Source organism: Cervus canadensis, chromosome 7, assembly GCF_019320065.1.
Source record: "Cervus canadensis isolate Bull #8, Minnesota chromosome 7, ASM1932006v1, whole genome shotgun sequence".
NCBI classification, from domain to species: Eukaryota; Metazoa; Chordata; class Mammalia; order Artiodactyla; family Cervidae; genus Cervus; species Cervus canadensis.
Genome location: NC_057392.1, coordinates 73,107,427 through 73,120,943, shown reverse-complemented (window position 1 = coordinate 73,120,943; position 13,517 = coordinate 73,107,427). Strand labels below are relative to the sequence as shown.

At 35.3% G+C, this 13,517-nt stretch overlaps 1 protein-coding gene across 1 annotated transcript in view; it reads left to right on the top strand.

The window, feature by feature from the left end:
* Positions 1-5,122, top strand: part of LOC122444958 (EGF-like and EMI domain-containing protein 1) — a 627,705-nt gene extending 622,583 nt beyond the window's left edge. The window contains exon 24 of the mRNA XM_043473804.1: positions 3,865-5,122. Coding sequence (XP_043329739.1) covers positions 3,865-4,016 — 152 coding nt within the window. The 3' untranslated portion in view covers positions 4,017-5,122. The remainder of the gene's footprint in view (positions 1-3,864) is intronic.
* The last annotated feature ends 8,395 nt before the right edge of the window (positions 5,123-13,517 follow it).

Genomic DNA, 13,517 nt, shown 5'->3' with positions numbered 1-13,517 from the left:
CAGCACTAATCTGTGATTCTGTAATCTAGAATTTCAATCATGATGTAAAAGCCTCAGTAACCTTCCAGGTCAGGCTTCTCTGGTGGCTCAGTGGTAAAGAATTTGTCTGCTAATGTAGGAGACACAGGTTTAATCCCTGGGTTGGGAAGATCCCCGAATGAGGAAATGGCAACCTACTCTAGGGTTCTTGCCTGGAAAACCCCGTTGACAGAGGAGACTGGTGGGCTATATAGTTCAGGGGGTCGGAGAGTCAGACACGACTTAGTGACTGAACACATAATAAATACAACAACCTTCTACGCTACAGGAGAGTGCTAGTCACCTAACATCCATCTCCCCCACCCCACCTTGCTGCTGAGAAATAGCAATAAAAACGACTTGCTTTGAATGCCATGCCCTGCCCTAAACTTTGCTTATATTTATTTCATCCGCATCACAACCCTGTGAAATCATTGATGTTCTTATTCCCATTTGACAGATGAGGAAGCGGAGGCACAGAAAGTGCAAAGTGGCAGAGCCAAGATCTGAACCCAGGTACTCTGGCTTCAGGCCTTGGGTGATGCTATTGGAAGACGATACTATATGTGTAAACATCTGTATCTAGTCCAGAATAAGGAACCTCCAGTGGCTCATTAAGAGTCTTGTATTCCTTCCAACCCCTCCTTCTTCCCTTCTGTGCAGAATTACAAAGGCCAAGAGGTTTTGAGTATTCACTAGGAATCCTTTGGATCTTCAAACTCAGGAGCTTACTGATATTGACATTTCTTCCCTGAAAATCTGCTTCATTTGTATCTTTAATCCTTGTGTTTCACTGCATTACAAGTTTCTTGAGAGTCGAATCCATGTTTACTTATCTTTTATCAAAAACATTTAGAATTAGGTCTAGCACATGATAGCCTCAGCAAAATTTTTTTTAAAATTCATTCTCGCTTCCTTTCTCCATTTTCTGAATGGAGTCATGATAGACAGAAGCACCTGAACTTGGTCACATCTAAACTAAATTCATCAGAATAAACACCTACATGACATCATGATGAAGCCACAGGACATAGTCTCCAATGAAATGCTCACAAAAGGCAGTGCTTTTAGCGTTTGTGGTTTCATCTAAATCCTCAAGAAAATCATTAATGTATATTGAATGCATATTATCAGCCAGGCATTTTCATTTATACTAGATGCCTTTACTATTATCACCATGCCCGTTTTCTAGGTGAGGAAGCTGGGATCTGAAGGTTAAGTAAGTTGCCCAAGGTTAATAGGTGGTAAATGGGAGCTTAGGGATTTGAAACAAGCAGTCTGGATCTAGAGTTAGACTTTTAACATCCCCACTAGATACTGCCTCTCAAGGAAAAGAAAGGGATAGGAACTGCTTTCAGTTGTCTATCTGCCTTGTCCACTAACCAGAGTGATTGCTGTTTAATTTAATTTAATTTAAAATTCACCTCCACAGTCATATGTGACATTTTAAGTGCTCAGTGGCCATATGACTAGTGGCTACAGTATCGAATAACTTGGTATAGAACATTTTCATCATTTCAGAAAGTTCTATCCAACAACATTTAGCAATGACTTAAAACTAGCCACTAAACCGGGAGAGCTGATGGACAAGCTGCAAATTAAAACCTTACTGTATGGAGTTTCTATAGACTGAATTTGCTGTTACATAGTCTCTTTCATCCACAAGTAAATTGCCACATGACAGTGGATGCTTTGTATTAACTTGTTAATTCTAGGTGGGCACCTCAAGGCCTCTCTCGTTGTGAGCTCTTTGGGGTACCTATGGCCTACACAGACGTACTGCGGGCTCTTTTATTTGCATTTTTATTTTCAATTAGGCACAGTTCATCTGCGATATTAACTGTGAACAGCTGTGTCTATGCAGGCACTATAAAGATAAAAGACCTCATTTTAATTTGAACTCTGGTAAAGAACCTATTAAACAGCCATAATATTAATTCATAAAAGAATGTAGCAGCTTTTTATTGGATTACTTCCCCACCCCCTTGGTAAATTAACATTTGCAGACATTCAAACAGATGTCTTAAATACACATCATTATTAACATGAAAATGTGGTATTTTTGTAAATTAAAATCAGATTCTGAACAGCTCAGGAGAGATCCTGACTCATAACTCTTTTTCAAACTAAGAAAACTAGGTCTTAAGACCAAACTAAGTAATCCTTCCACACACTAGGCAGCGGTGGGTGTGTTAGGTTAAATTCAAAATGACACAGCTTTGTTTGTTCATAAAGTTTGATCATTAAAAAAAAAAAAAGATTCATTTCAGAGTATTATTTGCATCACCTCCCGAGTTCCTTCTGCCTACCTGTTGTTCCTTGATTTAGGAAGAGATTGAATTTGTTTGCTCATGTTGAAACTCTGTCAAAAGATTAATTGTAAAATTGACATATGTTTTCCTTTATCTCGTATTTTAAATGCAACTAGTTAATTAAGATGAGAGCTATGCCTCTCATGCCTAAATCTATCTCCATTATCCAAGAAAGAAAATTAAAATAAACATGCACTGCTTGTGGAATATTAAGGGTGAATCTCTAACCCAGCAAAAAGAATTTTGAGACCCGAAAGACATGTTTAACAAAATTTTGCTCACAGACTCAGAATCTACTCTAGGTGTCTGTATCTTTATATTTATATTGCTATCTCTAATTTTTTCTACCTTCCAGCTTTCCACTTTCTGATTTGGGCTTTCTTTTCCATGTGCTTAATACCTGGTGTCTTTCTACATGGTAGTGCAGAATAAAGAATGAGCACTTGAGAATTTAGAAATTCACCTCTGTCGTTTTCCAGGGGTCTAACATTTGAGAAGTTCCCTTAAGACATTCAAACCTTTGTTCATCTCTTTCCAGAATGAGAGAGCTTACCTCACTACCTTTCCTACCTCACAGGTGTTTGTTAGAGCCAATTAAGATATATTAGGAACCCATTTTGAAAAATGGCATAGAGCTAGATGAATGTTATTATTGCAAAGTTAAGTTTCTCTGGTCCTTAAACGTTGGTAAATTGAGTTATTTCCCAGTCTTGCCTGACTGCCTAAGAAATGTGAAACCATTTTCTGTTTCCATGGGTTGGGCTTGGCTTTCTTCCCAAGCTCACAATCCTTCAGAAACAGAACCTGTTAATTCTCTGCTAAGTCTCTGCTGGATATCAGACTAAGACAAAATACACAGGTTGGGGTGTGATTTTGGAAGGGGGACTTTTTTTTTAGTCCATGTGTTGTTATTTTGATAAAGCTAACACCTTTTAATTCCTTTTCTTCATTTCTCTCCTGATTGTGATCACAATGCAATTCAAGTTAAAGATAGTTATAACCCTTTAGTACATAGAGCAGGATCCTCCATGAGATCTATAATCCTTTCAACATATGTTAAGAGACGAAAGAGTTGAATTTAAAGTCATTTCATTTTCAGCAACATAAGCACAAGTAATTGTGTTTTCAACCTAAAGGCAGATTTCATATATTGTGTTCTCTGGGTAAGTGTTGCCTTTTTCTGACCTCAAGACAACGAATCCATTTTCCTCCTGTCCCTCACAAAGCGCTACTATAAGCTGTATCGAATAATCTAATTTTGAGAAGGCATTTTGAAAATATCAGTTGCTGTCCCGTCTTCTCATCTGTTTGATTTTGTCACTGACTTTCTTAGCACTCTTCAGCCTCCTCCTGTTTCCCATTAAAGTCCTTACTTTCTTATATAACATTCTTAGCATGGGAAAAAGATATCAATGGTTAACCAGAATTCTTTACAAGCCTATCATTATCTTATTGAATTCCAAGAAATAGTAGTAAAAAGACTGATTGAAACGCATATTTGAATTGGTTTTATTTTTGTTTTTTCCCCTCACAGAATGCAGGTCAGGCCAGTATGGACCCAACTGCTCTCTGAAGTGCCAGTGTGTCCACACAGCTCACTGTGACCCTCTTAATGGGCGCTGCAATTGCCCGCCAAAGAGAATGGGTCCAACCTGTGAGGAAAATGGTTTGGATGATCCTCAGTAACCAAATGCTAACAGCTTTTCAGTGGATGAATAGAATTTTGCTGAGGTTCACCCATGGTTCATCATCTTAACTTTGGCAGAGAAATGTACTTACTCAACCATCTTCGGCCCAGCCTCGCCTGTTGTGAGGTGAAAGACAGGACGTCTCAACTTTATGGCCTCCAAGCACAAGTTCCATTCTCTAGCCTACCCTTCCCAACTTCCTTTCGCTGAAGAACATGCCCAAGAAAAAGAGAATGTTTTTTCAAGGTCCCAAATCATAGTAACATTTTGGACTAATAAATGAAACTCTTTTTTTATATGCACAGGAGGTATTTAAATTTGGAAGTAAGAACTGCTTTTCAGTTCAGGTTGGACTGCACTGAAATATTCACACCTATTCACTGAAGACCTCAGTGACCATTAAGTAGCTGGATCCTCTTTAGAAATGTCTAGAATTTCATCTATTTATTCTCGGTATCCTGCTTCACAGCTAAGTCAGCTTCAGATTGTTAATGTATTGTATTTCAAACATGACTTTTGGTGTGGGAGGCTATTAAGACTTTAGCCACATAAAGATCAGGGTAAAAGTATGACGTGCAGACTTAACAATGAATCATCAAAATGTTTAGTGGTGTTCTCCTCATCACTGGTCAGCAGACAGGAAGGAAAAGTGAATACAACTGATCAAGGCAAGTGCTTAGCCTGCTCCACAGATTTCCCATATGGAGCAGGACCTGATTGGAAGTAAGCTTTTAATCCACACTGTAGTCTTGACCCAAGTTGTTCATCATTTAGGTTGGTTCTATAACATGTGTAAGCATGAGCCATGTGATGAGCCCCAGAGAGACACATCAATAAATATGATTATATTCTTGCTCTCAGCTGGTGTATAAGTGTTTAAAATTTCAGATGACTGCTTAATTCACTTTAAATAACAATAATTTTCTTGATTAGAAATGTTGTCACTCATGTTATCTAATAGGATAAACAGAGAATACTGAAATTACTTGACTATATATTAGACTTAAAACAATATGTACACAAAATAGTATTTAAAGCTCTTAAATAAAATTTTAAATAAAATATTTAAAACTTTTAAATAAAATCTTGAGAAAGATTTGACAGGGATTTATGAAAAATGTTTGGTGTTATCAATTCACTAGTTTCTGATCTTTACTTAACGTTTATCTTCCTATATCTCAGCACAGTTGACAGAAATATATCATGTCTACAATAGACAGCCATGTCAAATTTACTGTTATTAAATAATATGAAAATATGATTAGATAACATCCTCAAGGATTGCTTCTAAATTTGCTTTGGTCTTAAAAGAGCTACAAGCAACTTATCCTTTTTTAGTTTCCATCTATAGTATTTGAAATTAAAGTTTTATGTTTACGATTAAAGTCATTTTAACTATTTTTATCCAGTCAATTGAAAACGATGCCTTATTCTGAATATTTGGCCATTTTCCTTACCTTTTATTTTTAAAATTCCTCTCAGCTATCCTCATCTTACCTGCAAAGAGTATAAGCAGCCTTCTTTCTCACACTGCTATCTACCACTGAACTCCCTTCATTTCAAGACTTAAAAAAACAGTGACTGCAAATAGGGGAGAAAAGCAAGATACCAGGTTTCTCTTTTTTATTAGAGATTTTATCACTTAGTAAGACAGAAAACAATTTGGCAGGAAAAAAGAAAAATAAGAGATTTCTTTAGGTTGAGTTTTTTCTTATGTATTACTTGAAAGATAAAGTGAAAGTCTCTCAGTCTGACCCTTTGTGACCCCATGGACTATACAGTCCATGGAATTCTCCAGGCCAGAATACTGGAATGGGTAGCCTTTCCCTTCTCCAGGGGATCTTCCCAACCCAGGGACTGAACTCAGGTCTCCCGCATTGCAGACAGATTCTTTACCAGCTGAGTCACAAGGGAAGCCCTCTGTATTGCTTAAGTCTTTATAAATGAGAAGCCATATATAAAATGTCAAGCACAATTCTTGGCAAATGGCAGATAGTCCATATATGATCTCTTTTCATCTCCTTTTCCACCCCAAGCTCTAAAGCTAATTAGAAGAGTAGGAAAGCAGAGTCATTGCATGAATCACTAGTCACACAGTCATGTGACCCTTTAGACAAACTGAGTCTGACTTTCATAGCTCTACCATTCAACAGGAATCAATGCAAGTTACCATAGCCCCTTTTCTTTACAAAATTTTTATAGATTTCCCTTTCATATCAAAAAAGAAAATAGAAAAATATTTAAAATCCAGAAGGTTTCCATTTTACTTTTAGTCACCTTGAAAAATCTTAAGTAGGACCCTACAAAAGTTAATAGTCATGTGGTAAGTCATCTGTTCTAAAAATATTCCAGTTTTTTCTCTTTGAGGACACTAACAGATGTCTAAAAATCATTTAGGCAATGACATTTCATTCATGGACCAGCATATAATAAACGTTAATCTTAATTTAACAGATGGAAAAGTATAAGATAGAATTTCCTTGTAAAATCATGTAACAGAATTTAAAAACTCATTTTTAAATCACTGGCATGTTAAAATGCTTTAAATCAAGAAGATAGTATACAATGACCCACATTTCTGAATAAATATAGCATACTTTTTACTTCTGTAAGGGTTTACCTGAGCTTTCTACTTGTCAACAGCTACTGAAGTATAGTGAAGTATAATTTGGCTACCAAGAAATAATTTGCACAAAAGTTTTAAATTCAACTATTGTTTAAAGTGAAGCATGATTTAATAGACATGTCTTTTTTAAACTAAAGTTCAATGTCAAATTAGAATCATTGTCATTGGGTAGAAATACTTTTTATTATTCCTTCTACTTTTCCTCCCTATATAATCTGCTCTTTGAATGTGGAAATGCTGACCCCAAAAGAAATTCATCCACCCATAATACCCCTTTTCAAAGGTGCCTATGTTGTTATGTTTCAGTCTCTCATTTGAAATACAAGAGCAGAGTGGGGATTACTATGCTTTTCTGCAATAATATAGCTCAAGTTTAAAGAAAAGTGAGCAGATGTATGGAAGTGTGCTGGCTAATTTGGAGTTTTAATCTAAAAAGCCTGGGATATACCATTTCAGTTTAACACCTAACTTTCCCCTTGCTCTTTCTAACTTCTACATTCATTTATTGAGTTTTCCAGATGAGACAGCTATTTGACACAGGTTAAATTATTTTTAGAGAACTTGGAAATCATTCCAAGAGTTAGTGGCAAGAATGGCATTTCCTTTGTTAGAAATAGCAAAGAGGGTTTGGCTTCTCCTGGGCCTCTTTCACCTTGCTTTCTCCAAGACCTGGTAATACAGATGTAGCAAGAATTTAAAAAAGCATTTTGATGAAGTGAACAAATAATAGCAACTGTCTACACTCTAGGAGTTATGTACTCAATTCAGTTGAAATAACTTTTCATGGTTCTATAACAGAAAAAAAATCAAAGTAGCTGAGTTTTTAAAATAGATTTCAAAGTGACTCCAAAATTTTGACTCTTTTGCTAATCATGAGGGAACTATGTCCTACTTTCTCTGCTTATGTTTTAGTTTTCCTAAATTAAAAACACAAAAAACAATAATTAAGGTCTAGGAAATCTGTTTAAAAGCAGTAGATATATCTTTTCTATACTTTTACAAATACTGACACACTTTTTCATCTCTAAAAGTTTTGTCAGAATTATAGAAAACACTATTTAATAATTCTTATTTTGATATTTATGTGCAAATAGCTTAAATTTTGATGAAAATTAATTCAAATGTCAAATATTAACATTTTGATTTATATTCTTCCACTGGATATCTTAAAAATATGTAAAGTTTCATAATGCCTCTACTTGAAAAGACTAAGACTGTCTATGAAATATAACTTTATTGCTCAGACCTCATGAGAAAAGTTCAACAGTGGTCCAGAAGATAAAAAGATTGATGTGAAGAAGTGGATGGTAAGTGCTTAAGTGTTGACAATATTGGCCTCTTGAAATGGAGAACTTTGGTTTGTAAATAAAATTCCATACATAAGACTTGGATGAATTTGGTAGCTAAGTTTAGCATACATTTGATGAATAATGGAACCTGTAACTGATTAGATATATAAGCCATTGGTAAAATTTGAAATCATTTATTGACTGAAAAATGGCCTTTATTAGTGTTGCTTTTTAACTATTACCTAAAAAGCAATTTTCTGTATTTTTAACTTTTGTCTGAATTTATTAATACACTGAGAGATATTAATATTTATTGTTTACAACACTGGAAAGCATGAAAGCATGAAAAAATAGTGGTGAACAAGATGGATGTGTTCCCTGCTGTCATAAGCTTACAGTCTAGTATAAGATATTAGCTAAGGAGAGTAATGTTTTTAAACATTCTTAGCTTTGCAGTGAGTTTTAGAGTTCATTAATCCTTTCCTAAGTCTATTTCTCAAAAATTTGTTAATGCTCCTATATTAACACACACTTTGATAAATCAAATGTATCCTACCTAACTTTAAAAAATCCACACACAAGATTTACTCTTAATGCCACTACTAGAAATGAAATATTTTTTAAAAAACTTGTGAAATATGATATTACATTTATAGAAAAACCTATTATTTTTTTCTAATGTAAAAAGGAAGTCCACTTTCAAATCTATTCTTGTAGCTCTAATGGCGTGGAGATTTAGGTAGTGGAAGTAGAGAGAAAAAAGAAAATAGTTCTCTTATTCTGAAACCAACATGTTCTTTCACCATCCACTATTGCCTTCTCTCTTGGTCAAGATAAGTGTTTCCCAGTGAGAGAGGAGAATTTTCAGACATTTTTAAGAATCTGATTTTATAATAAGGTGTAATTCTCTCAAGTATTAAAAAAAAATCTTGCTATTTTAATGATGTCTGAAAATTAGATTATTTCTTTTTTCAGTTGTCGTAAAAGACATATAACGTAAAATTTACCATCTTACCAATTTTTAAGTATCTAGTTCAGTGGTATTAAGAACATTCACATTGTTATGCTACAATCACCAAGGATTATTTCTTTTTTAATAGGAAGAACTTCTTGATTCCAGTTGAATAATATGTAGAGTCCTCAGTATAAATTGTCTACTTGAATGCTTAATCATATATTGCCTGCACTTGTGAAGTTTTTCATATGTTTGTGAATGCTTTGATTCTTTGAAAATATGCTTTCTATAATAGTTTCTTCCTATTTGCTAGATGTTTCTGAAAACAAAGACATTTTTCTCGTTTAAGCAATTATGCTTTTCTTAAAGATCATGCAATAAGAAAAGCAGTCATTGTTTGCTAGGTGTATCACAGTTGTGGCTTATCCATTTTTTCATGTTTCTAAACGTACTGAAGAAAAATCCAAAAATAAGCACACTCATTGCTCTATGAACTATTGATCCAACTTGTAATTCTGTTTACAAAAACCCTCATGGATTTCCTGTTTGTACTCTTTTCTTCCATATCTCCACCCAGGACTCCACTCTGGCCTTGAGTCAGTCACAGTATCAAGGCCATAGTACGGAGGCTCTCAAAGCCTTGTTGTCTCAAGCAGGAAGTATTCCATGAAATTAGAAAAGAATAGTGTTTAATTAGAAGAGGGGAGAAGGAGAGGAGAATTATGGGAGTATTATGGTCAGAACACTAACGACTTGAAAACTCTGGGTTAAACATGGATTAAATAATACACTTCACTGAAATACTTGTTTGGGACGCTAATATGGATTTGTGAATTTCAAATAGGAAGACACAGTATGCAAAGAATTCCAAATTATTTAACTAGGTAGGTTTTTTTTTAGGAGAATTTTGAAAAACAAGTGTCCCAAGAAACATTTTTTTGTGAAAAATGGGAGTAAACGTATACTTGAGTCCTCAAAAACATACTTGGACTGGATATCCTGATCACACCTTTTTACGGTGCTTCTAGTAATTGCCTGAGAGGATTCTAAGCAAGACCTATATTAATTTATAGTTTCCCACAAATTTGCCCTGAGTCAGAAGTTTTTCTCAAAATGGAACTTTGAAAGGCAAAGTAAAATGTTGAAACTCTCAAGAGATCTGCTTTTCTTTTTGTCTAATATGAGAAATTGAGTAAATATTTTTTTAAACATTAAGGAAAATTAGGAAGTTGTGAAATAGATTATATTCTTGTTGTTTTCTTTAATTTTTTTTTTTTTACTGAAGGATAATTGCTTTACAGAATTTTCTGTTTTCTGTCAAACCTCAACATGAATCAGCCATAGGTATACAAATATATTCTTTTTAAATGAAATATTATAAAAGGCATACAGAAATGTGTGTTAGAAAAATGAAAGACTAAAGTTTTGCTAACATCTGGGCATTTTATAGTAGTTTTATATACCATATTTTGAACAACCCATGGGGATTATTTAAATGCATTAAAAATTCCAAAGCAAGAATGTTTAATAGCACACTGGAATGAATGTAATTTCTTTTTGAGAATTGCTAAATGGTTGCAAAGTTGTTGTCACATAATTGAAGTATGTGGAATCTGGTGATACTAGATTTATTATGATCTACTATTTACTAATGATTGTTATATCACTTATTAAATGTTTAACATAAATTATCCCTAGTTCTACACACACACACACACACACGCCTATTTATGTTGATAGTGGTTCAAATTTGTGGAGAATTTCCTTTTGGATTATATATTTTAGACATTTTCTGTTAAAACTCCATTAAAAATTCCAAATTATTAAAAATAAATGTATAAGCTGTAGTATTCAGAAATATCATCTTCCTTACTTTTAAACACTTCCAATTCTGTGTGACATATATAAATTAATAATTAATAAATTGCAATCCCCTATGAGTAATGATTCATATCGTATCAGGCTAAACTACATTCTCCATTGGTTATTTGAGATACAGTAACCTAGCTATATTGTGTGTTAGGTAGCCAAACAAAACAAGTGAGGGACACTTACAGAACAGAGAATTCTATACACTTGGAATCATAGAAGCACAGAATTGGAAAAGACCTTAAAGGGGCTCCTCTAGTCTTTTTTATTTTTTTTCAGAAATGAAACCAAGAATCACAGAATGCAGACTTTTTCATCTCTTATCTCGTGTCTTATGTCTTTCATCTTTTGCCTTTTGATTCTGCCTTTTCCAAGACATATGAAAAATTCTTCTGGCTTAGGAGGGTCACTGACCTTTGCTTTACAGAAATCCCTTTGAATTCTGGCTTTCGTGTCATAGACCTTCCAAACTTTCAGTGGCACCACTTAGTAGTTATGCTTACTCTATCTGGGAAGAGTACTTTTGTAGAGATATAAAGAACTGAAGCCTAAGAGAAGTTTTGGGTCCTATAGTGATTTCATTGCCTTCTGAATCTTAAACATCTTTATATCTTCTTTGGCATATATTATTCAAATATTCTGTGTGTTATAAAATAGTTTCAGTTCAGTTCAGTTCACTTCAGTTGCTCAGTCAAGTCTGACTCTTTGATACTCCATGGACTGCAGCAAGCCAGGCTTCCCTGTCCATCACCAACTCCCAGAGCTTGCTCAAACTCATGTCCACTGAGTCGATGAGGCCATCCAACCATCTCATCCTCTGTTGTCCCCTTCTCCTCCTGCCTTCAATCTTTCACAGCATCAGGGTCTTTTCCAATGAGTCAGTTCTTCGCATCAGGTGGCCAACCTATTGGAGTTTCAGCTTCAGCATCAATCCTTCCAATGAACACCCAGGACTGATCTCCTTTAGGATGGACTGGTTGGATCTCCTTGCAGTCCAAGGGACTCTCAAGAGTCTTCTCAAACACCACAGTTCAAAAGCATCAATTCTCTGGTGCTCAGCTTTCTTTATAGTCCAACTCTCACATCCATACATGATTACTGGAAAAACCATAGCAAAAAGATAGGACACTGAAAGGCAAAAAGATAGGACACTGAAAGATGCACTCCCCAGGATGGTAGGTGCCCAATATGCTACTGGAGAAGAGTGGAGAAATAACTCCAGAAAGAATGAAGAGACAAAGCCAAAGAGAAAACAACGCCCAGTTGTGGATGTGACTGGTGATGGAAGTGAAGTCTGACGCTGTAAAGAGCAGTACTAGGAGTGTTAGGTCCATGAATCAAGGTAAATTGGAAGTGGTCAAACAGGAGATGATGGCAAGAGTGAACATTGACATTTTAGGAATCACTGAACTAAAATGGACTGGAATGGGTGGATTTAAATCAGATGACCATTGTATCTACTACTGTGGGCAAGAATCCCTTAGAAGAAATGGAGTATTCCTCATAGTCAGCAAAAGAGTCCAAAATGCAGTACTTGGGTGCAGTCTCAAAAATGATAGAATGATCTCTGTTTGTTTCCAAGGCAAACCATTCAGTTATGACAGTAATCCAAGCCTATGCTCCAACCACTAATGCCAAGGAAGCTGAAGTTGAACAGTTCTATGAAGACCTACAAGACCTTCTAGAACTAACACCCCAAAAAGATATCCTTGTCATCATAGAGGACTGGAATGCAAAAATAGGAAGTCAAGAGATACCTGGAGTTACAGGCAAGTTTGGCCTTGGAGTATAAAATGAAGCAGGGCCAAAGCTAACAGAGTTTTGCCAAGAGAATGCACTAGTCATAGCAAACACCCTCTTCCAACAACACAAGAGATAACTCTACACATGGACATCACCAGATGGTCAATACTGATATCAGATCGATTATATTCTTTGTGGCTGAAGATGAAGAAGCTCTACACAGTCAGCAAAAACAAGACCGGGAGCTGACTGTGGCTCAGATCATGAACTCCTTGTTGCCAAATTCAGGCATAAATTGAAAATGTAGGGAAAATCAGTAGACCATTTGGGTATGACCTAAGTCAAATCCCTTTTGATTATACAGTGGAAGTGACAAATAGAACCAAGGGCTTAGATCTGAAAGAGTGCTGAAGAACTATGGATGGAGGTTTGTGACATTGTACAGGAGGCAGGGATCAAGACCATCCCCAAGAAAAAGAAATGCAAAAAGGCAAAATGGTTGTCTGTGGAGTCCTTACAAATAGCTGAGAAAAGAAGAGAAGCAAAAGGCAAAGGAGAGAAGGAAAGATATACCCATTTGAATGCAGAGTTCCAAAGAATAGCAAGGAGAGAAATGAAAGCCTTCCTCAGTGATCAATGCAAAGAAATAGGGGAAAACAACAGAATGGGAAAGACTAGAGATCTCTTCAAAAAAATTTAGAGATACCAAGGGAATATTTCATGCAAAAAACAGTTTAGCCTACAAATAACAAGTATAATTTCCCATAGCTATCAATTTATTAAATGAAAAGCCCAATTCCTATATTCAAATCACACAGACATTTAAGTTTAAATATGTAATTCTTTTAAGTTTATGTAAGTACCAAAGAAAACTCTGAGAACCACTATTAGTAATACCTCCATTTGTAGCCATAAGGAAAAGTATCTTCTTTCCATTAGTGTGAGAGCACTTGAAATGGAAACCCTGGTGATAACAATGGATCTACTCTACATATTTTTAACTAGCCAATTGTACCG